Source organism: Diceros bicornis, chromosome 21 (assembly GCF_020826845.1).
Source record: "Diceros bicornis minor isolate mBicDic1 chromosome 21, mDicBic1.mat.cur, whole genome shotgun sequence".
NCBI classification, from domain to species: Eukaryota; Metazoa; Chordata; class Mammalia; order Perissodactyla; family Rhinocerotidae; genus Diceros; species Diceros bicornis.
This window is the reverse complement of record NC_080760.1, coordinates 14494460-14521021: the sequence shown is the minus strand read 5'-3', so window position 1 is coordinate 14521021 and position 26562 is coordinate 14494460. Positions and strand designations below refer to the sequence as shown.

General features: G+C 37.7%; 1 protein-coding gene and 1 non-coding gene across 2 annotated transcripts; both read left to right on the top strand.

Annotated features, from left to right (window-relative positions):
- The first annotated feature begins 781 nt into the window (after window positions 1-781).
- TRNAS-AGA (transfer RNA serine (anticodon AGA)) lies at window positions 782-863 on the top strand. The gene has a single exon. It is a non-coding gene; the product is annotated as a tRNA-Ser (tRNA).
- Window positions 864-1317: 454 nt separating this feature from the next.
- Window positions 1318-24793, top strand: CFAP418 (cilia and flagella associated protein 418). The gene is made up of 6 exons (XM_058564664.1): window positions 1318-1509; window positions 6055-6142; window positions 8945-9009; window positions 9555-9632; window positions 17980-18075; window positions 22826-24793. The coding sequence occupies exons 1-6, from the start codon at window positions 1355-1357 to the stop codon at window positions 22977-22979; spliced, it is 636 nt and encodes a 211-aa protein (XP_058420647.1). The 5' UTR covers window positions 1318-1354; the 3' UTR covers window positions 22980-24793.
- The last annotated feature ends 1769 nt before the right edge of the window (window positions 24794-26562 follow it).

Here is a 26562-nt window from a genome sequence, read left to right as displayed (position 1 = left end):
TAGCCAGCAGGTACCATTCACTCCAGCACACCACTGCATGTTGCTCTTCAGGGACATTAAAGATATTTTGAACAAACAACAAATCAAATAAATGAAGCTACTAAATCATCTGGATCAAACTATCTCCAGAGTTTCCAATGGTGCCAACCCCTTTGCTACGCCACTTGAGAAATACTCCAAGTTCAGGTTTCACCATGCATAGTATTCATAGGAATACCATCAAACGACAATACCTTCCATTTGTATCACGCATTACACTTTTCATAGTGCTTTTATAACACGGTGGGACAGTCTGACCCTGCATGGTGAATTTAAATCGGTGAGTAATAGGATTTCATTGCCTAGTGGGTGAAAAGAGAGTCCTGGGAGCTGTTTGTCCAAGAGAGAGGCGGAGGGGTGGAGCTGGGAGCCAGGCAAGGAAGCCCAGAGGCTGGTCGGCCGCCCCGACGTTCCAGGTTTCCTCCTGGAAATGGCTCCATCACTATGCAAGCAGGTGTACAGTAGTACCAGGCTTTCCTCCCTCTCTCCTGTTTTCTGACTGCAACTTTAGAGTTTTGATGAGAACTCAGTTTTTTCTGATGGGAAAAAAAAGGATTGGACGGAATACGCTCTAAGAGTCCTTAAAAAACCTAAAATTATTAGAGCCACAACATTCAAATACGCTCTGTTCTGACAGCATAACTTTGTAATGTTTTTCTCCCGATCCAAACATACCTGTTACTGCAGCAGACACTTAAGCGCAGACTCTACATAGATTTTGCTGTCAAAACTAACACCAACAGTAGTCGTGGCCGAGTGGTTAAGGCGATGGACTAGAAATCCATTGGGGTCTCCCCGCGCAGGTTCGAATCCTGCCGACTACGGAGAAGATAGCTTTTCGCTACTGGTACTCACACTTGTTTTTGTTCTGGAAGGGTCCCCTTGGCTTTTTTTGCAGATTATTTAAGGAATTTATGAACTGTCGGAATACAACGGAGACCCCAATGGGACCGTAAAAGGAGTGGATGAGGGAGCTAGAGAGTTGTGTAATTGTGGTTACAACCTGAGTCCAGCAGGGGGAGACGAGACAAAACACGCCAGACAATCTGGAACGCAGAAGAGCAACGCGTCGCGACGTCGCGCAGAAACGGACAGCTCAGACGTCCGGCTCCACAGGGCCACCCCCGCCGCCCAGCCTCACCGCCCCATGGCGTCTTTTCGCGCGAGCGCGGGAGCGCGGAGGGCTGGCGGGCTCCCGGGGCAGCCGCGGGACGGCGCGCGCATGCGCGGGGGCGGTGAATGCGAGGGCGGGCGCGGCGGGTCCTCGCGTTGCCCCTGGAAACCACCCAGCGCGGCCGCGACGTGACGATTCAAGATGGCGAAAGACCTGGATGAGCTGTTAGACGAGGTTGAGTCCAAGTTTTGCAGACCAGGCCCACTGAGACTGGGCATGGTCGAGCGGCCCAGTGGCGGCGGCAGCAGGAGCCTCAGCAGCGACCGGAACCGAGCCGAGGCGAAAGAGTCTCTCAGGTTAACGGGCGGGAGGAGGGGGCTGCTCTGGGAAAGCCTGCTGCCGGTCCTAAAGCCGCCCCTCCGCCGCCGGACCCAAAGAAACATACCCCTGCCCGCGATCTCCAGCTCCTCTTCCTGTCAGGGCCCAGAGCCTCAATTCCCCACCCCCGGGGCAGCGCACACCTCAGCTCCCTGCCCACGAGGATCCCGGCATCTCTTTCCCAGGCCCGACTCCGCCCCTGGGCAAGCACAGGAGAGCGGGCCTCGCCGATACCCAGACAGAGCCCATGGAGTTCTGATGGGAGAAGGGGGGTGCAGCTTAGGCGTTCTCCCCTGAGCCCCGAGGGGGCCGCGCGGACCTGAGCCTCCTGCCTGAGCGGTTTTCATCCCGATGTGAGGTGTCCGCACAGAGAACCTCATCCTGTTGCCTCTGACAGCATTCCCCAGGCAGAGCAATCCTTAGGACAATTGTTGCAGAAACCGATTCCATTCTATTCTGTGTCATCATCAGCTGATTTTTTTTTTAGCTCAGACAATTGGATGAGATTAGATTTCTGACAAAGGGGTAATTATTAGCAAACACTGTATTAGTCCAACCACCTTCATTCTCCCCATGGCTTCCAGGTAAGGGTCCCAGGGGATTTTGGGCGTCCAAATTGAAATTTGGGGAAGTTTCTTAAGTCTTTTGGTTTTGATCCGAAAAACTACCTTTCAAATTTGTCAGTCATTTTTCTTCCGTGTAATCATAAAATAATAAGACTTCCTTCATGGTCTCATTTCCCCCTCAATCCCAAGAAAACAAAATTTTTGCATCAGAAGGAGTATTGTCCTTCATAGTGGTGACTTGAGAGCCTCTGCAGTAACTCTTGCTAGAATCTGTTGGAACTGCTTGTGGAATTACACAGAGGCAGCTTTGGAACAACCCCAGAAAGTCATTCTTGTTCATTTATGGCTGCATCTGTGGTTTTTATTTTGTTTAGGTGTGCTTGTGGGTGATTTCCCAGAAGTATTACCCCACTCCATGGCTACCCAATTTACCAGACCTACTTCTAATGACATTTGTTTGTTTGTGAAAATTACCCTCAGAGGATAAAAACATTCACAAGATTCTGAAGTTCAGAAAGAAAAGTTCTAAAAATATGTTCAGTACTGGGCAGCATTCTGAAAAATAAATGTAGAGCCAACTAAAATGACTACTTTGAATGGGCTAACGCTTATTTGACTGAATGTTTATGCAAATATCTCATTAATTTGGATATTATTATCTTGTATGCTGCATGTCCTTGTGTACTCATTCCCAGCACATCTACCATCCCCATCCCACAGCAGTGTTACCTTGCAATTTCTTTTGTTCTTTTCATTCATTCCTTTAGGGGATGGAGACAATTTATCAAAGAGCCTCCCAGAGCCTCTTCATCTTAGGAGAACTAGCATGGGAGGGGTAGGATGTCTTGGAGCAGGCTGCTCAAAATGGAAAGGGCTGCTAAGGTGGATCCTCTCCAAGCACAGGTCCTTTTATGCCGCTCTCGAGAGCCTGTTATGGTACTGCTAGGTCCACCCGTAATGCCTCTAGCGCCCCATCCTACCTTACTACATCAGGTTTTCTAGTAATACATTTTAAAAAGTTGTAGCAAACCAGTACTGTTGTCATTCACGTGTTAAAACGTTTCATTTGGTTATGTAGTTGTAAAGGTAAATTATACAAAAAACAACAACAAAGGGCCTAAAGCTAGTACCAAATACAGTCCCTACCCAGTATATAATGTCAAACGTTAAAATTTTGCCATGAGCCGAAATTGATATTTAAAAATTAGGAACTGATTTATGTTATGAATTTATTAATAGGAGACTGCCTGCTTATTGTATAGTAATATAGCCTGTATCTCTTTTCGTTATAAGAGTTAAAATACTGAAATTGTCTCAAAATGTTAGCTCTGCAAATAATAAACTAAATGATCATGCTACATCTGGATACCAGGAACAACCGCTAATATAAGTGGTTAAAACATATGCAATTTGTTGAAGTGTTCAAAATGATAAAGAGAAATATGTGGTTAGTTTTTAAAAAAGACTGATGTGGGTTGAATAGGACTGCCATAGGCATAAAGTGGTTCAGGATGATACAGATGGGAATATTTACAGATAATATCATAACCTCCTAGATAATAGCTATAATAATAGCCAGCATTTATTGCATCCTTTCTATATCCTAAGCGCTTTATATGTATTATTTCGTTTAATCTCTGCAAACCCATGAGCTGACGACTACTAATACCCCATTTCACTAACCAAACCAAGGCTTAGAAAAATAGTTACTTGCCCAAGGTCCTATTTCTAAGTCTACCGGGACACTGTAGATCTAGATTTAAGCTTTTATATATACCTTTCACATTTAATTGTGAGTTTCATGTATTTATATTTCTTTTATCTTGAATATACCTTTATTTTTCACAGAAACTATACCTTAAATCAAAATTAGAGTGTGAGAAGCAAAGTTAGGGAGGAAACCAATAAAAGTTTATTAACTTTTGATTAAGATTATTGTATTATAACATCAAGAGACCAAAAAAGAAAGTATTACACTGTCCTTTAAAATTTGTATGCATTCTCAATGAAATGATGGCATTCTTTTTTTTTTTTTTCGTTTCTGTAGCAAAGCATAGACAAGGGTAGACATCAAAAAGTTATGTGAAATATTAGACCAGAATCTTATATAAGCTGACAGTTTGGATCCCTAACAGTACTGATTAGGTTGGTAAAGTTTAAATGCATCTGATTTTTGAAATTGTGAAATTGCGTGAGAAAGGAGAACCCAGAGAGTATATCAAGAAAACCAAAAGAAGAGAGAATTTCAAGAGGCCATCTTAGCAACCTGCTGTCATAAAAGAAATTGGTACCCAACAGTGTCAGATACTCCTGAAAGATTAAGGAGGATTGGAATTGAGAAAAGCCATTGAGTGTAATGACTTGGGCAGCAGTGACCTTTGAGAGAAGAGTTTCAATATAGTTGAGGGACATAGAGGCCAGAGATAGAATATTACACCTGGAAGAAGTTTTAAATAGTGGTCTAGATCTCATTTTTACAGATAAAATACCTGAGGTTCAGAGAGGGTAAATAATTCAAACTAGGTCAGTAGTTTTCAACCGGTGATGATTTTATCCCTCAAAGGGCATTTGGTGATGTCTTGACACTTTTGATTATCACAACTGGGGAAGAGTGTTCTACTGGCGTCTAGTGTGTAGAAGAAGTCAGGGATGCTGTAAATCATCTTACACTGCACAACAGCCTCCCCTCCGCACACACGCATACCCCAAAGAATTATCTGGTCCAAAATGTCAGTAGTTCTAAGGTTGAAAAACCCTCCTCTAGGTCACCAGCTGATTGCTACTTGTAAGGAAATAGAAGTAATGGATATAGACTACTCTTCAGTAATGAGTAAGGGAGGGTGGCAGATTCAAGAGGGCTTTTTGGAGTGTTTCTTTGAAGAGAGAAGTGTTGAGTATACTTATAAGTCAATGGAAGAAGCCAGTATAGAGTGGAAGATATTAAGGATAAAAGTTAGAGAACAACTCAATAGGCAAAGCCTGGAGATAAATGGAACCAGACATTCAGTATTACGCAGCAGTCTCTGGATTTTCTTACATTAGGTTAATTGTCTTACCTCATGCAGTAAGAAAGAAAGGCTATATTCCTGATATTAAGAATTTTCAGAGAAAGTACACTTCTAAAATGAGAGAGTTTGACTAAAAAACATGTCTTCTAAAACAGATAACTTCATGATCCAATGAAGTTATGAAGCTGATGTACCGCTTCTGTAACACATAAACTCTAAAGAGATTTCATCTCGTTTAGTGTTAGGTGTACAGACTGCCCTAGATTCAATTCTAAGCCTCTCCTCCCGCTATTTGTGTGACCTTGGGTGAGTTTCTGAATCTCTTAGTCTGTTTCTTCATCTGTGTAGTAAGTATTCAGTAAATGTTACTATTAAATAGAAGTTCCATGCAGTGACAATTTGTATCAACAATCCTGTAATATAGCTTTACCTGCAGAAAGTAAAGAAATAGTTGAGATACTCGCTCAAGCAAATATTGCTCTCTTTTTTTTTTTATTGGTCATTAGATTATATAACCTTTTGCTCCTCAGTGAAGAGACATGATTGTTTGACTTACAATGGCACCCTTAGGGAAAAAATTAGAAAGACATTAAAATTATCTTTGTTTATGACTCGCAGGTTCTACCTAAAGTTTTACATATTTTGTATTCTTTAAATAAGTGGTTGATGTAATTTAGAACAGTACATGCCTAGCTTTCTCTTGACTATGATGTATAGCTTTAAATATCTTATTTTAAGCATGTAAAAGTACATATGTAAATTTGTGCCCGATAAACTACTTTGTCTCGCCAAACTTAGGCTGTGTCCATAGCAGGAAAAATTAATTAATGTCACATTTATCCTTCTGTTTTATCAAGTCTAATAATGGACTTCATTTAAATAAAATTCTTCTGATACTGGCTTACTTTATCTGCGCTTAAGCTTCAGCTGTTTTGGTTTTTTTTTTCAGATCAACAGAAACGTTTAGAAAAGAGGATGATCTTGACAGGCTTATTAATGAAATATTTGAAGAGCCCAACTTTGACAAAAAACCCATTGTAAGTCAAGTGTTATAAATGTGCAGTAATTCTTTTATTGTTTCAAGACATGTTTAGAATAGTCTGACAATTTATAGAATGTACAAGTATCTATAGTCCTTTGACTTCTGAGAAATTCAGTTAAAGAAATAATTCCACTTAGAGTTGTAGAAGAAGTAAAATATTAGAAACTTTCAGTGTGTGTTTTGCTGTTCATTTCTCAGCGAGAATGAGGATTTAGAAAAGCTGTTAGAACATAAGTCAACTCTGATGAAGCTGGTTATTTGCATTTATGTGTAGACTCTAGGAACAGTTTTCTAAAAGACTAAAACAAACAGCTCTCATTAAGGGAACGTGCTTAGCGTCTCAGATGCAATGCCATTGCTGTTATCCCATGAACCAATGAGTAAATTGTTAATGTTTTAATTTTTTAAATGCTTATGTATCTATAGCAACTTCATAAAAAGCTCATAAAATAATACAACAGCCACCTATATATTTACCACCCATACTGAACATATCTTAACATTTTGCTATATTTGCTTCTCTGGATTTTTTTTAAAAGAAATAAAAATTACAGATATAGTTTAAGAACTCTCCAAATCTTATTCTACTGCCTTCCTTCCCAGAAGTAACCACTATACTTTCCATCTGTACTTTTATTACATATGTATATAGCCATAAACAATTTTAACTGATGTATAATAGTCCACTGTGTAACTCTGCCACAGTTTATTTACCCACTTCCCTGGTGACGGACATTTAGATTATGCTAGTTGTTTGCTCTTACAAACAATCCTTCATCAGATATCTTTACATGTCTTCTTTTATCCATGTACAAGAGTTTCTCTAGGATGTGTAAACCTAAGAGAGGAATTGCTAGGTCAAAAGGTATGCTCATCTTCAACTTTTCTACTCATTGCCAAAGTGTTTTCCAAAGTGACTGTATCCTTTATATTCTTCTCACCAGCAGTGTGTGAAAATTTATATAATTTTTACCAGTTTGGTGAATGCAAAATATATTTGTTAGATTTAAAAGAAACAGACCAGATGGGAGTCTAAATTACAAGGACCACAAAAAAGTCTAAGAAATAGATATAATACCAAAGAGGGTTTTTTTAAAGGTAGAGAAGATTAAAGCAAGAGAGTGGACTGACAATCACTAGGCAGTGGTAATGTTAAGGATATAGATGTGGGACACTTATATTTTTGCAAGCCAGACTAAAAATAAGATGACTAGTATAGATCATAAGATTTGTATTTCTCTAAATTTAACATTTTCAGTTCATCTGAGGTAAATTAATAAGCTAATGGCCTAGTTTATTAACATGTTAACACAATAGCAATGGCGTTGAATACTCTGCAGACAGAATGCATCATAAATGCCAAATAGCAATGCTAATTTAATTAATAGTAGGGAAAAAACTGCATGATGGTGTTATCCATTGATCATCTGAGCAATTCATTATTTATTAAGTACTACAGGCTGCATATCTGTATGTGAGGCACTATCTCTGCAGTTCACAGCATTTCAGAAGGAGAAGGAGATACTTCTCTGGTTTGGATTTAAGATATACTAATTGAAATACAAGTTAACTCTTAAAATCATGAAAAAATAAACTTTTATGCACTTCTTCTGTATGCTCCCTTTTTTTAGTTATTTATTATATCCAGTATTCCAGCCTGCGAGGGAGAAAGCAACCAAATAAACTTATGGAGAAGAGCAGGTCTATGTAAAACATTGATTTGATGAAGAAAAGAGGTGTCTGTGAATGACTGGTCTATGCCCATCTTGTCCCTCGAGGCTGATCATGCTCTTGAGAGTATTGTTCCTTTCCCCATTGCTCACCCACCGTTCTGCGTCTTCTGAACTGGTTTGACATCCACGGGATAAAGCCCAGAAACAACAACAAATGTCACAGTGTGCCGGCTTTGAGTCATAAGTGTGAGCCTGGATGGTACATGAAACATGGTCCCAAAAACAAAAAGAGCCTCATGCACGTTATTTTTCAGACATGCACGCACCAAAACTTTTTCCAGTTCTGTTTAACGTCGAATAAAAGAGTTAAGAGAAATAGTAAAATGAAATATCTTTGCCTCCATTAAATTTCCTCACCTACTAGGTAAAATGAAGGCATGTCTCTGCATAGTTTAAATTGCCTTTTCTCCATCTCACTTCCTCTCCTTGGCGGTGGTCCTAGTATGTGGTTGGTGTGGTGGTTTGGTACCATATACGAGTTAACACTTAATAAATGCTTGCTAATGATGATGTTATGTAACCATATAGGAACTACTGTATGGTTGTGACTAGGTAGCCCTACATTTTCCTTGAATGTCTGTTGGTTGTTACCATTCCATTTGATCAAAATTAATATTCCTGAAGTTATCCAGGAGTTTGGTTAATTTATTTTTAGTTCAGGTGAATACCATTCAAAGCCTTTAAAAATGAGTCTGAGGTTTTTTTCCTCCTCAATTGAATTTTTCTAGGATGAAGTTTTAAATAGTAGGTCCTTCATATTAAATCATTGAACTCTAGTATTAACTGAAGAGTTATAAAGTGACTCTAAATCTTAGCATGCTAATAATAGCAGTGTATCAATTTCCTAGACTAAAAGTTAGCAGAGTAATTTGCGAATTCCTCAGGGAGGTCTACTCTTTTGCCTTTCAAAGGTTTTGATCATTATTTTTATTTCAGAAACTTTAGTACAAAATTTTTATTTAAGTCATTTAAAAAGTATTCTTGTTATAAAATAAAGAATATTAGTTTTCATGTTACAATTCTCTAAGTTACTCTTGCCCTTTTATTGTTTGTTTTTTTAACAGAAATTAAAATCTAAATCTTCAGGTAACACATCTGTCAGAGCTTCCATTCAAGGCCTTGGTAAAAGGTAAGATGAGATTGCTTTGGTGAATTATACACACTAGTAAGCAAACACTATGAACATAGTCTGATAGATTTTGTTAGCATTTAAGCAACAGTGACATTGAACAACAAAGCACTGGTTGGCTTTCAGGAGAAAGACCAATAGCAATATTTTCAGTGTTCTTACGGTCTGTGACACCTTAGTGTAAAGGAACTTCAGTGGGAGATTATTGCTATTGTAAATAATTTTCTGCCATGTAAAAAAAAAAAAAAAAAATGTGTGAACAGTTTCTCAAAATTAATGTTCTGTTATATTCTTCAGTATTTACTTTGTTCCTTACATTATTTGGCAAACACGTTTTTCTGTGACTCATTTTTAACTCCTTGAGTGTTCCTGAATACACAGGTTATATCCAATAAAACAGTGATCCTGAAATAAACACCTCTTTGAAATAGTTGGCTTGCTCAGGAAAATATGCAGTTTGATTTCAAGAATATAGAGTCAATGAGGCCAAATTAACTTCTCCTATTTCTTTTTTGTTGTGGTGGTGTTTTTCTCTCCTCTGTTAGTGGGCTGTCTAGCTGCAGCCCAGTGTACCTTGGTGGAAGCGCTGCTCCATGTGGGATTGGGACCAGTACTTCACAGAGGTAGGATGTCAGAAATATATTATACTTTCTTATTAGGTTTTTCCAAATTGATACCCTATTGTTAAAACGTTGTTCTTAGCATTTTGACATCAGTCTGTTTCATAATGAGAGGTATATTTTATTACCCAATCTAAGAACACTTTACTGAAATATTTGTTATTCTTGGGCGGTAGCTATTGAAAGCTGTGATGTTGAGTATGTGTTGTTCATTGGGTTGACTCCTTTTCAAGCCCCACTTGACGTGCCTGAATCACTCCACTCCCAACTTGGCTTCACAGGACACCGGGAGAGTGAGCTTCTGCCTTGCCATTTTCTCTTTCCAGGCAGCAGAAGCCAGTGGATAAGACAGGTGAAGCGATGGAGCCATGCAGCTATATGATGTGTTACCCACACTGACTTGGCCAGCCAGTCAGCATGAGAAGCTGCAGGTCTGCAGTACCCAAAAAGTTCTCAGCATAGTTGTTTGATGTTCCGCATTTAAAAAGCAGAAATCCTCCTTTCTTTGTCTCTTCACCACCTCTTCTTACACTTAACGTCTTCCTCAGTACCTCTTTCTGGACAGTCTTATGGTCATAATGCCATCTACCCCAAGTCCTGTCCAATTGGCCTCCTACTCCTGGCATGTTCCATTATCATTGTCATAATGCAGGGAAACAGATTGGTTTTAAGCAAATCTTTCTATTGTTCTAATACTTTTGGTTCTATTTTTGTAGAGGCCTTCTTACCTAGATTATTATATTTTTTGTCTAGTTATTTCTAAAACACTTTTTTTTTATTTTTAAGAGAAAAAAGACTAAGATGTATGATTACAGGTTGACCACATTTCAGGAGGGATAACTGTTACATTGAGTAATAGAAGTGGGATCTAAAAAGACATCGTTGGAGGGTTGTGGTGGTGCTTGCCTAGATCCTAGAAAGCCTGGAAAGAAGAGCTATAGGACCAAAGGGAAATCAGGAGTCTTGGGAAGCCTGTACAGGAACAACAGGTGGCAGACAGGCTAATAGAATTCCACAAGGGTGCTGCCTGCTATAAGGGCTGTAAATAAGAACTGATAGCACTCAAATCATCGTGTGTTGAGGACTGTCTATACAAAGAATTAGAGACATGAAATGTCCTTAGAAAAGAGTACAGTGTGGTTGCTATCAAGCCTGATTTACTTGTGTCAACCCAGTGGGACTCATCTCAGGCGTTTCCAGACCCCTCCCTCTTGAATCCAGGCTTCTCTCAAGACACCATTGAGCTACAACAGTTTCCCTTTTAGCGTCCACTTCCATCTTCTCTGGCTTCACCCACATATAGCATTAAGGATAACATCCCTAATGTATTATTTTGAGCGCCTCTCCCCTGTTCAGAAGGAAAATGAAAGTTGCCATTTGTCTCACATTAACTCTAAACTCATTATTTGCTTTACCAAATTGTGTCCTTTCTCTTCTCTTTTTAGTCCCTTCACCTTCAGTTAAGGCCTGAGTCCACTTCCACCAGAACACGTTATCCTCTACTTTCCACTTATATTTTTCTGCCTCTGAGTATTTTTACACTTATTTCCTGTCTGTAATGACCCTCCTTTCTAATGCATGTCCCCGCTTAATTCACATACCACAGATTCATTTTCTCATTATATTTGAACTTCTTTTTTCTTTTCTTTTCTTTTCATAATATCGTTGAATGCCCACCATGTCCTAGGCCGTCTGCTATATACTAGATACCCAAAAAAAAAAAAGATAAAACACTGGCCAGTAGAGGAACTGATAAAGAAGCAAATGATTACCCTCCTGGGGCATGAAGAGAAAGGGCTCTGATGGCAGAATGCCTGAGTTCAACTCTTTCCCTCTGCTGCTTACAAGCTGTGAAGCCTTGAGAGAAAGAACGTTATCTTTTAAAACCTCAGTTTCCTCACCCGTAAAAACTAAACATACTTCATGGAGACATCGTGAGGATGAAATGGAATAATACGTTAAAGTATGCCAGTGGTACAAAAGACAGCTAGCTACTATAGGTGCACTAGTTTGTAATTATTTGTGTGTCTTTCTTGTCTGGTAGTGCTGCCTTCTCGTCGTGTTGTATTTCAGCAGCAGGAACCCTATATTCTGCTGCTACTTTACCATTTTATCTCAGGAAGTGTATATCAGTGTTTACTCACAGTGTCTTCTGATTTGAAAAATGGTCTTTAAGACAATATATTCTGGTTTACTTCCAAAGAGTAAATATTTCATTAAGATTTTCTTTTATATAGTAATTTTTACATGTAGTGTGATTTAGTTCTAGCATAGAAGAGTCTTGTTCCAGATGGAATATAAATAGACAAAAGAATGACCTGTTTCTATAGCTTGAGAGTTGTATCACATAATATTGATCCATGAGAATGCCAAAATCCATCAAACCCCTTTCCTACCTGCTATTACAGCTACAAGAAGAGAAAACACATAGCGTTTGCATATATATGCACAGGTAAGTGTTTATAGTCACAGATCTTTTTTTCCTCACTCATTACAAAGATACCAATCATCGACCACCCTTTTTGTGACACAGATCTGCATCACAGAACAGTATGCAGGGGGTCTGGCCCTGTGGCATGGTGGTTAAGTTCGGCGTGCTCCACTTTGGCAGCCTGGGTTCACAGGTTCAGATCCCAGGCGTGGACCTACATCACTCCTCAGCCATGCTAAGGTGGCGACCCACATACAAAATAGAGGAAGATTGGCACAGATGTTAGTTAGCTCAGGGCTAATCTTCCTCAAGCAAAATAAAAAGAGGAAGATGTTAGCTCAGGGCTAATCTTCCTCAGAAAAAAAAAAAAAGATAAGCATATACATCTTCATGTGCATGTAAAACAGTTTATGTGTGAAGTACTTTATACTGTCCAGAGCACTTTTTTTTATATGCATATTGGTTCACCTGGTCCACAGGAGAAAAACCAAGATGCTGGTAGAGCAAGAATTTTTAACCCCATTTTATAAATTAGGAAATTGAGGCACTGGTGTTAAACTCATCAAACACATGTTTATTAACCACCTGCTTGCTAGGTCCTAGGTTTTCAATGAACACATTGTGGTGAACAAATACATGGACATTTCCTGCCCCCAATGAGCTTTCAGTCTAGATGAGGAGAGAGACTTTAAACAGATAATTCTACAAATAAGTATTTAATTTCCATGTAATATATAATGTGAAGGGAAAGTACAAGATACTATAAGCATAGATAATTGGCACCCCAGCTAATATGAAGAGTTAGAGAATGCTTCCCTAAGCAAATAACATTTAATCAGACTATGATATGAAAAATGAGTAGGAGTTAAGCAAAGAGAGGGAACCGTTGGAGCCAGAGAGCACACCGTGTTGATGATTCCTGGGCTGGGAAGAGGTGTTGGGGGAGCAGAGAGCAGCCGGGTGAGCTGGAACATAGTGAGTAGGGGAAAGAATGGCTCCTGTTGGGGCTGGAGAGACGTTTGGTATGGGGTCCTCTAGTCCTCTGGAGGATTTTAGAAAAGTTATGTCATACATGCAGTGGAAGCCATTGGTGGTGGGTTTGTTTTTTAGTTTTTTTCTTTTTAGCAGATGGGGTGACACCATATTTGTGTTTCTGCAGAAAGTCATTTTGGCTGCTGAATGGAAAATGGATTGGAAGTTGGAGGGGCAAGACATGAGAGGACACACGGAGACCAGTTAGCAGGCAGTAGTCAACAGTGGTCCAGGAAAGAGATGATGATAGCTGTGACCTGAGTGGCAGGAGTGGTTGTAGGGGAAAGTTGTCACATTTGTACTATTTAGAATCTAGAATTGACAGAATTCAGTGATTAAATGGCTATGGGAGGTAAGAGAGAATGTTGTCAAGAATGACTCTCAAGGGGCCGACCCGGTGGCGTGGTGGTTAAGTTCACACGCTCCGCTTTGGTGGCCTGGGGTTCACAGGTTCAGATCCCCGGCACAGACCTCCATACCGCTTATCAAGCCATGCTGTGGCAGGTGTCCCACATGTTAAGCAGAGGAAGATGGGTACGGATGTTAGCCAAGGGCCAGTCTTCCTCAGCAAAAAGAGGAGGATTGGCAACAGATGTTAGCTTAGGGCTAATCTTCCTCACCAAAAAAAAAAAAAAAAAAGAATGACTCTCAAGTAACGTGCCTTGCCCAAGGTCACATAAATTATTACAAAGCAAGGATTCAAATGTGTAACTTGATTCCTGGTCCATTATGTTTTCTAGTATACCAATTTGCAATCTCATAATGTTTGTAAGAGGGAAGAATCTTAGCTGTTTTTGCTATTGCAACTGCTGTTAATTTTCCAACCGTCCAAACAGCGAGACTCTGTAGTACACTGTGTAGATCTGAAAGGATTTAACTGAGAACCACAGAGTCTGGACAAAAGACTATATAGGGATGTATTTTGAGCATTCTCACCATATGTATCCTTATTTATTTATTTAGTTAGTTAGTTAGTTAGTTAGTTAGTTAGTTAGTGAGGAAGATCAGCCCTGAGCTAACATCCGTGCTAATCCTCCTCTTTTTGCTGAGGAAGACCGGCTCTGAGCTAACATCTATTGCCAATCCTCCTCCTTTTTTTTTTTTTTTTTCCCCGCCCAAAGCCCAGTAGATAGTTGTATGTTGTAGTTGCACATCCTTCTAGTTGCTGTATGTGGGATGGGGCCTCAGCATGGCTGGAGAAGCGGTACGTCGGTGCGCGCCCGGGATCCGAACCCGGGCCGCCAGTAGCGGAGTGCGTGCACTTAACCGCTAAGCCACGGGGCCGGCCCCTGCATCTTTAAAATAGTAAAGATTCTACTTATAGCTAGACAAAAGGACCTTCATATTTGTATTCCCTCCACTTCCGTTACAGAGAGGAAACCTGACAATTTATCTTTCATTGGAATCATGACTTTATAATTTAGATATGCTCTTGTATATACATAGTTATGGAAGAGAAATATATTCATACCCTGAAAGTAAGCACTGATTTACATGCCCAGGGCATAAAGGAAATTGAGTCTATCCTGCCTATTTTCCATATGTTTTATATGTTTGATTTCTGGGTAAAGCTCTGGTTTGGGAGTAATGCTGAATGATTTTGGAGTGTAAAGATTTGAGTCTTTTACCCAGTTGGGGGAAAGGAAAAAGATTAGTACCAGGAAGCATGGTGGAATTAAGAAGATATGGATAAAACCCCAAGGTGTTATTTTCAAGCCAAATTGAATTTTACTCTCCTAATTATTTTTTAAACTACTTGCAAAACTGGATTATTCCATAGACTGGTACTAATTATGATCTAATAGAATGAATCGTAGCAGCAGAGTGATTTCTTAGCTGCAAGTTAATTTTATTTTTCTCAAAGGGCAGTATTTGTAGGAAAATGTGGTGCTGTGAATAGATTTGAATAAACTACTAAATTTTAAATTAAATTAAAAAGCTGTATTTAATATTATGGTTGAGATTTTACACATACAAAATGTCAGAAAATTCTAAATTATAGTTCCCACAACAGGAATAATTCAGCCAAATTGCACATATGTATTAAGGCATTAAAGTTAACACTCATGTAATAAACTACATATGCATAAGAAAGCAAGTTATGGCAGCTTTGGGAGCCATCATTTTGCATTTCCTGACTTGTACATTCAAAATCCAAGTTCAAATGTGTACAAATGTAATTGTGTTGAATTGTCTTATGTACAAATATAACTTCATGAATTGCTAACGGTTTGAAAGAAAATATGAAATTGCTTATGAAACTTGTGTGGATTTTGAATGTTTAGTTATTGCTGTGATTAATAATAATTTTAGAAATAGAGAGCATTTATATTTAAAGAAACTTTCAGGCCAAAAAATATTTGCAAATTTGAAGTTACCGTATCTGAATTTTAGAGGGAAATAAGTGAAAAAAGATCTAATGATGGGCTTTATTATTTTTTAATTGCGCAAGTATTATATGCTTACTGAAAAAATGAAAACAAAATTGAAAAATGTATAAAGGGAAAAATAATAATCTCCTCTCTCCCCTCCATTCCCACCACTGCTGAGGCAACCACTGTTAGCTGCATAGTATATATGACCTTCCACATTTTTCACCATGTTCTTACAAACTTATAAACACCTATACAGGAATAGTTTTCCATTGTTTTTACAGAAATAGGATCATGCTATATATGTTACAGTGCACCTTGCTTTGGACATCCCTCTAGGTCAGTAGATAAATCTAATTAATTCTCTTTATCAGCTGCCTAATATTCCATAGTGTAACTATCATGCATGTTATTCAGTCTCTTCCCTTTTTCCTAGGTATCCAAGTGGTATCCTGCTTTTTGCCACTTCAGCAATACTGCAGTAAAAATTCTTGAGATATATACTTATATACTGGTGCTTTTATTTATATGTAATAGGTTCCCCAAAATGGGATTGCTAGTGCAACAGCTAGGGATAATTTTAATTTTAAAATAATGCCAAGATTTTTCCCAAAAGGTTATAGCAATTCACATATCCACCAGAAATGTCTAAGAGTGCTAATTTTTGCTAACTTAATTGCTTAAAAAACTTATTTTGTGGTTGCTTTAAATTTTAATTATTTATGTAATATTTTAACTTTTTAACACTATGTGCCAGGCACTCTTATAAACACTTTACCAATATTAACTCATTAGGTCCTCATAATAATTCTATGAGGTATATAAGTATATCCCCATTTTACAGATAGGGAAACTGAGTCACACAGAAGTTAAGTTACTTGACTGCAGTTACACAGCTAATAAATAGTGGAATCAGCATTTGAACCTAGGAAGTCTATGTCCAGAGTCTATGCTCTTAACTACTATCCTATGATACCTGTATTAGTGAGATTGAACATATTTTTAAGGTTTCTTTTCTTTGTTGTCATATGTAAGCACTCTTTGTGTAGTATAAGTATTTCACCATGTGTTTAAAACGTTTTCTTCCACTCTATTACTGGTCTTTTTACTTTGTTTTTGGTATCATAAACTCTTATTTCCTTTTAATTTTTAGATGATCAAATGTATCTATATTGAGTCTAGTTTTTAAATACTTCAAACAATGGAGAAGCTTTCTTTCTTTAAAGTAAATCACAATTATTATACAAATCAAATTGCCTACAGCAGCAGTTCATAATTATTGCCATATATTATCATTTTACTCCTAAAGTTACTATGTAGTATATAAGTTTTGAGAATTGCTTGGCATTTCAATTCCTCAGATATTCATTAAGTACGTATTAAATGTTAAGTATCATTCTAGCAATTCTGCCCTCTCTCTCCTGCATCATCAGCATTGCGATCTTTGCCATCAACGTACAACAGGCTCTTTTTCCTCCATTCTCAAATATAACCTTCTCTTAACCCCACTTCCTTTACCAGCTACCACTGCATTTAAAAAAACTGCTCAGATATACTGTCTCAGGCCTATGCAGCAGACCACTGTATTTAAAATTACAATCCAGTCCCTCCCAGTACTCCCAATTTTATTTACCCTACTCTACTTATTATTTCATTCAAAGTGCTTTTCACCTTCTAACATACTATCTAATTTAGTTGTTGTGAGTATTGTTTATTTCCTCTCGTTAGAATCAAAGCTGCATGAGGACAGAATCTCACTAGCACATAATAGGCTTTTAGTAAATATTTTTTAAGTGAATGAATGAATGCATTAATGCCAAGTAGTAGGGAAACAGAAACAAATAAGATACTGTTCCAGCACTTAAGTAGCTTATGGTTTAGACATTTCCATGTAATGTGGCAAATTCTGTGATAGAGGCATCCTGAAAATTTCAATAGGAAGGGAAGCAACTTAAAGAAGTTAGCTTAAGTGAAGATCTCCCCCATACACAATTTGAAAACCACTGAACTAAAAGACCTAGGTGTCCAATTTGTTTCTTTCATATCTGTACGATATACATGGGTGCATATATGTATCTATTCTGCAATACAATGCATAGTAAAATAAGTATGTTCGTGCAGAAATTTAACCTGAAAGTTCAGGTATGTAATCAGTCCTTTAGTATAAAAATTTATAATCAGGGGCCAGCCTGGTGGCATAATGGTTAAGTTCGTGCACTCTGCCTTGGCAGCCCAGGGTTCGTGAGTTCGGATCCTGGGCGCAGACCTTACACCGCTCATCAAGCTATGCTGTGGTGGTGTCCCACATACAAAATAGAGGAAGATGGGCACAGATGTTAGCTCAGGGACAATCTTCCTCACCAAAAAAAAAAAAATTTGTAATCAGATTAATCTTTACTTTTCTGTTGTTTACTCAGTAATCTATAATATGTGGTATATCCTATGAATAAATCACCATGTTTTCATATTTAAAGATACTAATAATCTTTAATGACAGTTCTTTTTCTCTGAACAGAACATGTGACCATCTGCGTTGTATAGTGTGTGATTTCTGGATAGTAAGCTACGATGACTACATGTGGGATAAATCATGCGATTATCTGTTTTTCAGGTAGGTTTCTAAAGAACTTCACTCTGTGAAAAATGTACCAAGTACAACTTTATATTTCTTATTTTGCCGTAATGTCTCTTGGTGGACTTGGCCAGATTGTGTGGCCTCCACCTCTTGAATATTTCTCTCCTCCATCTGTTCCTTTCCATCTGTCGGCTGTCAGCCTAGGTAAAGATATGTTACTTCTGGCCAAGAGTATAGAAATAGCCTCCTCACTAATTTTTCCGCCTACAGTCTCTTCTCTCAGACCACTCTTCCCTTACTGAGAATTAGAGCATAAGTCTATGCCATTCTCCTGCCAAAATCCTCTGCTTTCAGAGTCATGTCCAAATTCCTTAGTCTGGCATTCAAGACCTTCCACAATCCAGCCCCCATTCATCTATCATTCAGCTTTGTGTTTCTACAACATACTTTTCACCTTTACAAGATTTTAGCTACCTCAAAGTACTCGATACTCCCATTCCTATGACTTTGTGTAAGCTCTCCACCTCCTGGGACACCTTCCCACCATTTTATCTACGCAAACCCTACCTGTCCCTCAGAATACAATTCATTGTGCATCTTCCATGATTCCCTCACCACTATCTCAACTTCGAAGTAAATTCATCCTTCCCTGTGTGTCCACAGCACTTCGTACCCGTTGTAGTACTTACTGTAATATAAGATGGAAAATCTTGGGTTGATATATGTCTGCCTCCCTCCTTGTGGTTGGGATAGTGTCTTACTCATATTTTTGTAATTTGTACAGTTTTAAACACTTACTGAGTACCTAATATTTTTAAGATGTTATAAGTTATAAAAATGTATTTGAACTACGCATTCACATTTTCAAATAAAAATTAAGAGCTAAAAGTTAATAAAGTGCATATATCATGCATTTTTGGCCCCCTAAACCTGTGCCTAGACAAAGAGTATATTTTCAGATACAAGTAATCAGAATTTATTGCAGCATTCTCCAATAGCAAAAAGAAAAGGGTGAGAGTCATTTTTCCACACCTCTTCTGGCAGCCATTCTCATGTAAATCCATAGGAGTCTTTTCTACTTGAATAATTTTTAAACTTTTTCACATCAAGAACCACTTTGAAAATCTTATGAAAACTTTGAATCCTGTCCACACACACACAAAAATTCCAATATACAAAAAGATGGAAAAATTATCATTTGAGAGTTTTCACAGTCCCCAACCCAAATAAAGCTTAGTGCAGTCCCAAAATCCCAGGTCAGGTTAACCCACTTTTAATCCCATAGTTGGAAAAGTTAGCTTTTATTTCAGGTCCATTTTGCCTTTTCTGACTTTTCTAAATCCTCTACTTTATACTATCTTCTGGTTAACCTAATGAGTGGTTAGTAATCCCCGAATGTCCCCAAGATGAACCATCAATTTTTATAAAACTAGTGTAGGATAGTAGAACACATATGTGGTGAGCACAGGCATTAAGCTTATTGGTGAATTAGTTGGTACTTGAGGAACTTGTAGTGTCACAAGTTATCGAGAATATCAGTTGTTTTACTCTAGATCTGTGGCAGCCTGGTTTAAAAAAATATATACTTTTAGATAAAACAATGAGAATTAGAAGATTTATTAAAAACACTATTAGGGCCGGCCCCGTGGCTTAGTGGTTAAATGCGCGCTCTCCACTGCTGGCGGCCCGGGTTCAGATCCCGGGCGCGCACCGACGCACTGCTTCTCTGGCCATGCTGAGGCCACGTCTCACATACAGCAACTGGAAGGATGTGCGGCTATGACATACAACTATCTACCGGGGCTTTGGGGGAAAAATAAATAAATAAAATTATTAAAAAAAAAAAAAACTATTAAAAATAAATAACAATATTTGTTGTCTTTCCAAAATATACTAAATACAATATAAAAAACAAGTAATAGTTATTATTTAAATTAGTAAAAAATATTGTCTCAGCCCTCAAGAGGCTTAGGAATATTTAAGAGGTGCTATAACATCATGTGACAAATGTGACAGTGGAGATAGGTTAAAAGAAAGAGGGATATCACAGGGCAAGATAGCTACACCCACCCTGAGATATCAGGGAAGGCCTGAGTCTTGAAGAATAATTAGGAGTTTGCCTAGCAAATAAGATGGACACTGGTGTTCTTTTAGGAGGTATTTTTAAAGACACAGGTAAAACCACGTGGTATGTTTGGGGACTTACAAATAGTTTGGACTGTGCACAGTGTTGGATTCCAGGGCAAGAGATGGCAAGAGGCGAATGAAATAGGAGAGAGAGAAAAAAAAGAGCAGAGCCAGGAAAGCAAGACTGAGGAATTTGGACTTAATTCTTTAGGCAGTAGATAACCATTGACAGCTTTTCATCAGGGAAGATATCTGAATAGAGTTGAATTTTTAAAAGATAACTACTGTATAGGAACCAGGCTAGTTTAGAATCATGGGGATTAATGAAGGATGTTATGATAATCCAGTGGGAAAGAAATGAGCTTCTGAATTATGGCAGTGAGTAGGGTAGAGAGGAATAAATGTATTTGAGAGCTTTTAGAAGTAGTCCTGGCTGTGGAAGGCGAGAGACAAATATCATCTAGGATGAGTCTGAGTTTCTGTCTTGGTTTACATACACAGATGATGATACTGTCCATTGATAGAGGAAATTTAAGAACAAATTTGAAGGAAGAGGCTGTATGTTTATTTATGGGAGCATGTTGAAACTGTGGCTCTGAAGCTCTGGTAAGAAATGTAATCTATAAAGTGGTAGTTGAAACCAGGAGATTGGATGGTATTACCCAGGAAGGCAAGTGGGAAGCCTGTCAGTGAATGCAGAGTTAAGAGATCTTTTAGTTAAGATAGGAGATGCTTTGATGTTTATATTGTGAGGGGTAGGGAGGACATGAGAGGGGGAAGGTATGTGAGTAACAAGGTGTTGGAGGCTTTGGGGTCCAGAGTGCTGATGGAAAGCGAGCCTTGGCTAGGAAGAGGAGGCTTACTAGCTGTGACTGGGTGGAAGGAGGTAAGATAACTGATACGTTCAGGGGGAAAGGAAATGGGAGGCTTTTCACATCTGATGGCCTGGCGTCAGGAATGAGGATGTGATCTGCTGAAAGTGAAGGAGTGGAGGGTAGAAGAAACACTTGAGGAGGGTGGGGAATAATCGCTGAGGAAAACCAGAAGTAGGTGGTGATCCAAGGCAAGTTAAAAGGTTTGCAGTGTCATTGAGTGCCCAGCAGAAGAGCCATTTATTTTTAGTGGTATCAGTCTGCACATTGATTATACAGTGAAATGCTGTGCAGTCATTTGTTTTCTTGTCCTTATTTTATAGATGAGGGAAATAAGTGTATCCTAGCTTTGATGAGTTCTAGAACTTTCTAAAAGAAGTATAAGCTATACTTGACCATCCTGTAATAATAGCTAAATAAAATGCTGTTATTTTCCTATGAAATCATTGTTTTCTTTATGGGAAATAATGAAATTATTTTTCTTTCTAAGCTTTTAAGATATGTGCTTCTTAAAAAAAGTATTTGAAATATATTAATTAGTTCCCTGGCTATTCATGATTCCTACTCCTAAAATCTCTAATTAAGGATTCAATCAAGTATCAGATATTAAGTTTGTTAAAATATATTGCAGATTGAATAAAAAACATTTTTTTTCATTAAACACGTTTGGTTTTGTGGAGTTTTTTTCTTTCTGGTACAACTTAGGTTATTCATTTCTTCCCCTAGCTCATTGTAACCTTAGCTAAGTCACTTAGCTGGTCAGAGTCTCGGTTTCCTGAAATCAGACAGTTGGGTTGGAAAATCTCACAGGTTTTTTTAGGTTCTAACCTTCTAAATTGTGGCTGGATTTTGTACGGTACAGTACTGAATGTGGTACCCATTGGCCACCAGAGGGCACTTGATAGCCTGCCTTCTATTTCAGTGACATCAAAAGTAACAGATAGACAGCACTGTATATCTTTTTTAAATATTTACACTGTATTTCATCATTTTACTTTGTATTTTTTTCATCATTCTCCTGTGAATTTTTCTATGTTTTCTTCTGCCATGGAATATTTACATAAATTCAGTACACGGATTATCATGAAAATCATAATTGATTTTCCATTGATTAAACTTAAATTAACTTCTCTAGTCTTTGCTTATAATAGCATCGTGTCAGATGGTTATCAATTTTTATGGTAGTTCTGCCCATTGATTTAATTATTTTAACATTATTGACATTTAGTGCAGGATAGGCATTTATTTTGTTGCTGATAGTATAACTGAATAAGCATATCATTGAAACAAATGAAAGCTAAAATATCAGTTCAACACATGGAAATGACAGGCACTTTTTCTCTGTTAATGAAAAATTTCTATAGTTAACCCTATCAGAAGCCTGATATCTTGATACCTCATATACAGCCTCCATTTGGCATATTGCAGGCTTTTAGAGTGTGATATAGGTGAATATCTGAGGTAGGAGATCCTTCCCATTCTGTTCTCAGATCATGTCATCTCTGATAGGACAAGTCAGTAGTTCTTCAGCCTTTTAGGTCATTGTGTCCTATAGCAGCCTTTTAAGTAGATGTAGAGGGTTGCCGTTAAGAAGTACTGGATGCCGAGGAAATACCAGCAGAACCCTGAAGCACATCTTCTGTTGTTTGTGTGATGGAACCAAGGCTGTTTAGTGTTTGGATGTTATAAAGATAGGAGAATAAAGCACTTTAGACTTCCTTTTCTTTTTCCAGTCATTAAGCACTGAACAAAGCCACTCAGCTAAAACCTTCATGTTTTACCAATAGGAACAACATGCCAGAATTCCACAAATTAAAAACAAAGTTGGTAAAGAAGAAAGGAACGCGGGCATATGCTTGCCAGTGTAGCTGGAGAACTGTTGAAGAACTGACTGACCTTCAGACCGAGCACCAGCTTCGTTGGGTTTGTGGTAAACATTAAGAATGCAGAATTTTCACATTCAGACAGATGCATCCATGAGAGCAGTCTCCGTTAATCATCATAATATTTAGGTAAAGGTACATAGCAGTATTGTGCCCTTTGGAAAAAGATGGGAAATTTCATTTGATGACTGTACGAATTTTCAAAGATCAAATGGACTTGGCAAGAAAATGCACTTTAACATTTTGGAACTATTCCTTTGTTGATATATGGACACTTCACTTAGTAAGTAAGGTAACAAGTTATCCAAATTCTTCTTTGCTAGCCTATCTCCTGTTAAATGGAAGTTTAATTATGGATTTTCATACAGATATGTAGCCATTTGTTAGCAACTGCAGTACTACTGACTGCTAAAATGCTTAGCGTAAACATTCCTCGTTTATAGCATTTAAAGGGGATAAAGCCACCAGTGCAGAGAGGTCGTTGAGGAGTGTGTACATCACCTCCTCAAGTCTGTTGTTGCCAAAGATCATAATTTAGACATGGCAGAAACCAAGTGATCTAACTAAAGGTTTTTGGGGGGTACACATGTATTGTAAACGAAAATACTGCCTATATCTGACCTTACCTTACCAACTCAAAGTGACATTATACACAGTAATGATAAGTATATATTGCCAGTTTTAGCTTATTTCTCCTCTTGTTCATTTACATATGAGAAGTTATTTAGTTTGCTACTTTAGCGAATATACATTTATATATTAAAAAATTTTTTTGATGTACCTAAAATCACAAGGAAAAGTCCTAATATAGACAGGTCAGTTTTGGATTTTGCAAGTACTTTCTAGCCTTTAATGCCTAAAACTCCCATCAAGTAAAGTGAACAGCAAGTACGATATTTTCTTAGGTAGCTGTTGATTTTTCTGGTAGGATCAGATTGACATATTGTTTATCAGATGAATGCATGAAAAGAGAAATAAGACTGAGACTTGAGGAACCCTACAAAGCAGCACATCCAGGAAATCAGTTACCTCAAAGTTACCAGTTCCTAGCCCCATCAAGAGATTCTGGGGGCTTTCCAATCTGCCAGAAGCTCTTCACCACATGTGTCTAATGTATAGTTCAAATGTGTGACGCAAGGCATGTTGAAAGGGAGTAACTGAAACAAAGTTATGATCTACTTTAATATGTTGAATCCATTCCAGCCACCCTACTTAAGCAAAGAAGGAAAATCTGGTCATTAAAATTCTTTTCCTAGCCATGACACATTTGCATATGTGTGAAACTTAACTCTAGTAAGTCTAGCATTGCAACAGAACAAATCTCATAGTGGCAAATGCCACGTTTGTATTTTTATATTAAGAATATGTTTACAGATCTTATCTTTCAATAAAAATTTTTTACTCCCTAAGATTTTATCTCAGTGTAATTGTGTCAGAAACATAGGGGGATTTGGATTGAAGTCCCCTATTCCAAAAAATAGCGGAGCAATAAGACCCACACATTCAGAACCCCATGGAATTTGGCACATTAGTGATAATGGTGATGTTTTCTTTTTATTCAAATGAGCAAATTTACTAAATCATTAATTTGAAAATATTTTTTTCTCTTTTATTATTTCATCATAACCATCCTATAACTTGGATACATTTCTCATGTTTAGCATTCCATAACATAGTAATTATAATAATAATTCCCAAATGTCAGAAATGTATATATGGGGCCGGCCCCATGGCTTAGCGGTTAAGTGCGTGCGCTCCGCTGCTGGCGGCCCGGGTTTGGATCCCGGGCGCGCACCGACGCACCGCTTATCCGGCCATGCTGAGGCCGTGTCCCACATACAGCAACTAGAAGGATGTGCAACTATGACATACAACTATCTACTGGGGCTTTGGGGGAAAAATAAATAAATAAATAAAATTATTTTAAAAAAAAAGAAATGTATATATGAGTTCATGTTTTTGTTGGCAATTTATAAGCTTTTTAATATTGTACAATTTTAAATCTAAAATGTAGAATTACATTTATATACAAATAGATAAATTATTACCAGTTTTAATTTAAGCCAAAACTATTTTAGTATCAATATAGAAGAAAAGCATAGTTTCTAGTGAACTATAATTTTTAAAATACAAAGTCTGTAAAACTTTCAAGGTGTTTTACCTATTTGTTTTCAATTATTTATAATAATTTTCTACTTTTAGCAAGTATCTATTTTTTGTCAAGCCAGGTAGCTACTTTATTTGAACTGTATTATACTCTCAGACCCTTATCTTGCCTAGAAATGAATAAATAATAAATAGCTTTACTCTGTATTTAGTTCCATTTTCTATAGTAAAATATTCATATGGGGATTAATTTGAAATAATTTTGATAATTTCTTTTAAAATGTCAACAAAAAGTTTCTAAACATCCAATTGAACAGAAAATTTATTTAGGTTGAGGAGGAGAAGCATGCCATAAGTTTGAGAGAGAGAGTGTGTGTGTGTGTGTGTGTGTGTGTGTGTTTATGTGTGCGCGCGCGCGCACATATGGAAAAGAACGTGGGTATGTAAAGGAGCAGGTCCCAGTGCAAGAAGAGTGAGCCATGCTGATATGGTGGTATACGTCCAGACCCTGCATGTTAATGTCAGTAAGCTTAGCACCCTTCTTTTCTTGAGCCAAAGAAGATGGCATCAGATTATGATTTTGAATTAATTTCCTTCTTTTTCTTACTGATCTGATATTTTAAAATATGGAATAAAATGTCTTTGTATCCAATAAGTACTGTGATGAAGCTTAGAAGTAACTTTCAAATCCTGATTTTTCTCAGTTAAGTTTTAACAAAATCTGTATCAGCCAACATACTACTCCTAGTAATCAGCTTTACGTATTGTTTAAAATAGTTCTTGAAGGGAAGAAAAAATTCAAAATATACAATCTCTTTATAGATTTAACATCTTATATTTATTTGGGTTTGTGACACCATTTTGGGCCCTATTTTAAAAGATTGCATGGGATATATAGATTGACATGTGCTTGATAATTAAATTTGTTTTCAAACTTTCCCCAAATGCCTGGAGGTAATGGGTGACAATATGAAGTGTTACAAAATCAGAGTTAAGAGTCACACCCGTTGGAGAGTTACTTAACTTTTTGGGCTTCATTTGCCTCATCTATATGAATGGTGATATCTGTTTTGTAAGCTTGCTGTAAGGATTAAATTATATAACATGAAAAGTGACTAGCATGGTGTTAAGTTCAGAATAAGTGCTTAATAAATATTCTTTTTCCTTCTGAAAATAACACTATCTAAATTAAAGTAATAGTGCAGCATGTTTCTTAAGCAAAGCATTTGACCACGTTTATTTTTTCATTGTCTGCACATTCCTTATGAGAAAAGAAGCTATGCTATCATTTTTATTTTATAACTAGTAAATGCAAACATGGTCAACTTTATTTTTATATAAATTGAAACTACAATTTTTAAAAACAAAACAAAAACCCACTCACCCTACCCTTCTCTTCCTGTCTGGGTTTAAACCTTATTGATCATCATGAAGACTCTCCGGGCCTTTCACAGTACCTTTTCAGCTTCATCTGCTTCTGCTTCCCTCCTCTTCCAACCAAACCTACATGCTACTCACTATTCCTTAGATATACC

Excerpts from the sequence above, each read along its gene's own strand:
- CFAP418 (XM_058564664.1), top strand. The coding sequence starts at position 1,355 with ATGGCGAAAGACCTGGATGAGCTGTTAGACGAGGTTGAGTCCAAGTTT. Across the intron at positions 9,633-17,979 it reads GGGACCAGTACTTCACAGAG|AACATGTGACCATCTGCGTT; the intron begins GTAGGATGTCAG and ends TTCTCTGAACAG. Across the intron at positions 18,076-22,825 it reads TGCGATTATCTGTTTTTCAG|GAACAACATGCCAGAATTCC; the intron begins GTAGGTTTCTAA and ends TTTTACCAATAG.